We start from the raw sequence: 3,347 nt of genomic DNA, 5'->3' as shown, positions 1-3,347 counted from the left end.
GGCTACACAGATCCATCGCGCAGTTTGTAGCAGCCAGCTCACCTGTCCACCCTGCTTATTGTAGGCGACAACAGTGAAGATGACCAGGTACGCAAAGTAGACCAGGAAGTTAAATAAAAACATTCGACCTGCAAACCTCTTCCACTTCTCCTCCAGCAGCTGGCTCAGAGGCTCCGTCTCAAGCATCTCGTGACGGTTCTGAGAGGAGACAGGATGAGACAGATGTTTGAGTACAGAATAACAACTGCAAGTGCTCTGACTGGGCTCATAATGCAAGGGACTCACAGGAATGTCACTGCCGTAGACCAGTATCTCCAAGACTGAGTTGTCCTCGTACGAGTCCACGTAGGACAGGTCATACAGGGAGCAGTGGACGGGCCCGTAAACCCACTCTGTGAATTTCCGGGACAAATGTTTGGTGTGATTTTCTTGGAATTCCCTTTTCAGGATGTGTGAAAAAAGCTGCAGACAAATGAAAGAAAAGTCAGAGCAAAATACACGTCATCCGTTATCTAAAATATGTCAAGACAAAGTTTTAAATTGCAGATTTGTCAGTGACTCTACCCAAGCCAGCATGATGGAAGACCCCATTCTATAAACTCACAGGGCCCACCAAAACACTACTTTTTGGGTTGTCAGTGGAGCTGGGGTCCCACAGTACATTTTTGGCTCTGGGGCCCACAGCCTTTCTACCTGACTGTGTCTGACTCTGCAGCACCCCTTATATCAACTTCTAGTGTTTACCCCGATCTTGCCAGTCTTGGCAGCCATTTTGAGAGGTGTCAGCCCCATATTGTTCTCAATGTTCTCCAGCTTCATCTTGGGGTGCAGTTTGGCAGTGGTCTTGAGGATGCGGTCGTACATTTTAGTGATGAACTCTGTGTTATCCTTGGAGTCGTCAGCTGCCACCACTACCAGGGCGTGCAGCACCGTGTTGCCCTGAGAATCCGTCTCCTTGGGGTTCGCTCGTTGGTACTCGTTATCCATGAGAAAGTCCACCACGTTGGGCTGGTTAGTGCAGGCTGCCAGAGACAGCGGCAGCTCACCTGTGGACAACACAGAGGGAAAGACTGTTACAGCTCTTTTCCTTGTGTGATTTAAATGCATCTCTGATGGATGAGATGTGGACACAAGTTACAAGTGCAAGCAATGCCTTTTCACAGCAGCTTTTAGACTGATGCCAAATAAATGCTATTGTCCCCTCCTCTCAAAAATGTGTTTTTCTTATTTTCACTTCACGTGGTGAATCTGCTTTAACAATAAATAACTAAAAGAGGAAAAGCATAAAGAATTCAATCTGGTGTTCCCCGATTTTACCAAATATTCCAGCGACTTTCCATCCACATCCACTCTATTTGAAACAAGAGCTACTGACTGCTACATGACCAGTATGCTCTTGGGAAATTTGGTTTTACATGCAAAGTGAAATATATAAAGAAAGCTGTCTTGGTTGCAGTTTGGTGAACTGTGGAAGAATGGACGATAAAGTGCATTCTTATCACTCATGGACTGAAAATGCCCCTACAGACATTTTAGTAAGGTTCTAAGTAAGCCATTTTTTGCATAAATGAATTACATTTATCTGACGCTTTTATCCAAAGTGACTTACAATTGCTATTCATGTCAGAGGTCGCACGCCTCTGGAGCAACTAGGGGTTAGGTGTCTTGCTCAGGGACACATTGGTAGATGGGTCACAGTGGGGAATTGAACCACGGTCTCTCATACCAAAGGTGTGCATCTAATCCATTGCGCAATCACCACCCATTGAATGCCTTTTCAAAGTAATTTTGATCCTTTTTTATACATCACTTGGCAAGACAGAATTAAATATGAACATGGGAATAGAAAAAAAATGCCCCGCTCTCCCCCAAAAAATACTACCCTCATTTCAGCACAAATAAAAATTATATTACCCTCCCCCTTTTCTCACCAGCCCTGTCACCATAACAAATTTCATACTGTCCCTTATACAAGTGTGGCGTAGAAACACTAACAGTGGGACTGGATGTTTCAGGGAAGAAGGAGGCATCTTATGTCCAGCAGTTAAAATTTTGAAATGAACAATATTTGCAGACTCACAGAAAGTATGTGTTCAAAAACAAAATGACACATTTTAAAAGATTATCTCAAGCCGTTAAAGTCTGTGCTCTTCAATAAATCCCAGGAGATATGTGGTGATTAAGCAATGTCTTTTAAACAGCTCCTATAAAGGTTAGGCCTACGTCTAAAGCTAGTAAGCAACCCTGGATAAATGACAGCATTCGCAGCCTAAAAAGGGAATGCAGGAAAGCAGAGCGCAGATGGAAAAAATCCAGTCTCCAAGTCCATTACCTCAGTCTGAAGGATTTATTAATTATCTACAATAACATGGTTAAGGATGCGAGAACACACTATTTTTCTGAACTCATTACTACACATAAACACAATCCCAGGTTTCTGTTTAAACCCAACCCCTCCTTGTGCCTCAGCTGGAAGTAATGATGACTGTGAATTGTTTTTATCTTATTTTACCAATAAGGTGGTGTCAATCAGAGCCTCTATTACACCCACTGCCTCTTACTCAGAGGTTCCTCACCAGCAACAAGAGAGTTTTAACCAGTTTTATCCCATCGACTTGTCTGAGCTTTTAAAAACAGTATCACAAATGAGAGTGTCCTCCAGCCCACTTGATGTAATACCTACAAAGTTTTTACTGAAAGTAATAGATTCTGTTGGGCCCCATTTGATCTCTGTTTTCAACAGCTCCCTATCTACTGGTTGTGTCCCTGATTATTTTAAAACGGCTTGCGTGAACCCACTTTTAAAGAAACCTGGTTTAGATCCCTCCCTCCCACATAATTTTACACCAATTTCAAAACTGCCTTTTATTGCAAAGATTCTAGAAAGAATTGTGTCCAAACAGCTGCTCACTGTACTGGAAAATAACAAAATATTTGAAAAGTTTCAGTCTGGTTTCAGGAAGTACCACAGCACTGAGACTGCCCTGCTTAAAGTCACCAATGACCTTTTAATGTCTGCTGATGAAGGTATGTGCTCAGTCCTGGTACTCCTGGACCTTAGCGCTGCTTTTGACACCATTGATCACAACATCATGTTAGACAGACTGAGTCACTGGGTGGGGATCTCTGGTACTGCCCTAGAATGGCTTTCATCCTACCTGTCAAATAGGAAGTTTTGCGTGTCTGTAAACAACTATGTCTCTTCGTTCTGTCCAGTTAAATATGGTGTGCCTCAGGGGTCGGTCTTAGGAACCATTTTGTTTTCCTTGTATCTGCTTCCCCTTGGACATATTATCCATAAACATGGCATTTCTTTTCATATTTATGCTGATGACACACAAATATAT

The 3,347-nt window shown here is 42.8% G+C and overlaps 1 protein-coding gene across 3 annotated transcripts in view; it reads right to left on the bottom strand.

The window, feature by feature from the left end:
* The window catches only part of trpv1 (transient receptor potential cation channel, subfamily V, member 1), a 16,813-nt gene that overhangs the window by 9,161 nt on the left and 4,305 nt on the right, over positions 1-3,347 (bottom strand). For all 3 annotated transcript variants that reach the window (XM_046039371.1, XM_046039368.1, XM_046039370.1), the window contains 3 exons: positions 745-1,046; positions 286-462; positions 43-198 (listed from right to left, as the gene is read on the bottom strand). In XM_046039371.1, the coding sequence (XP_045895327.1) occupies positions 43-198; positions 286-462; positions 745-1,046 (635 nt within the window). The remainder of the gene's footprint in view (positions 1-42; positions 199-285; positions 463-744; positions 1,047-3,347) is intronic.

Source organism: Micropterus dolomieu, linkage group LG23 (genome assembly GCF_021292245.1).
Source record: "Micropterus dolomieu isolate WLL.071019.BEF.003 ecotype Adirondacks linkage group LG23, ASM2129224v1, whole genome shotgun sequence".
NCBI lineage: Eukaryota > Metazoa > Chordata > Actinopteri > Centrarchiformes > Centrarchidae > Micropterus > Micropterus dolomieu.
Note: the sequence above shows the minus strand (reverse complement) of the source record. Positions and strands in the feature narration are given on the sequence as shown.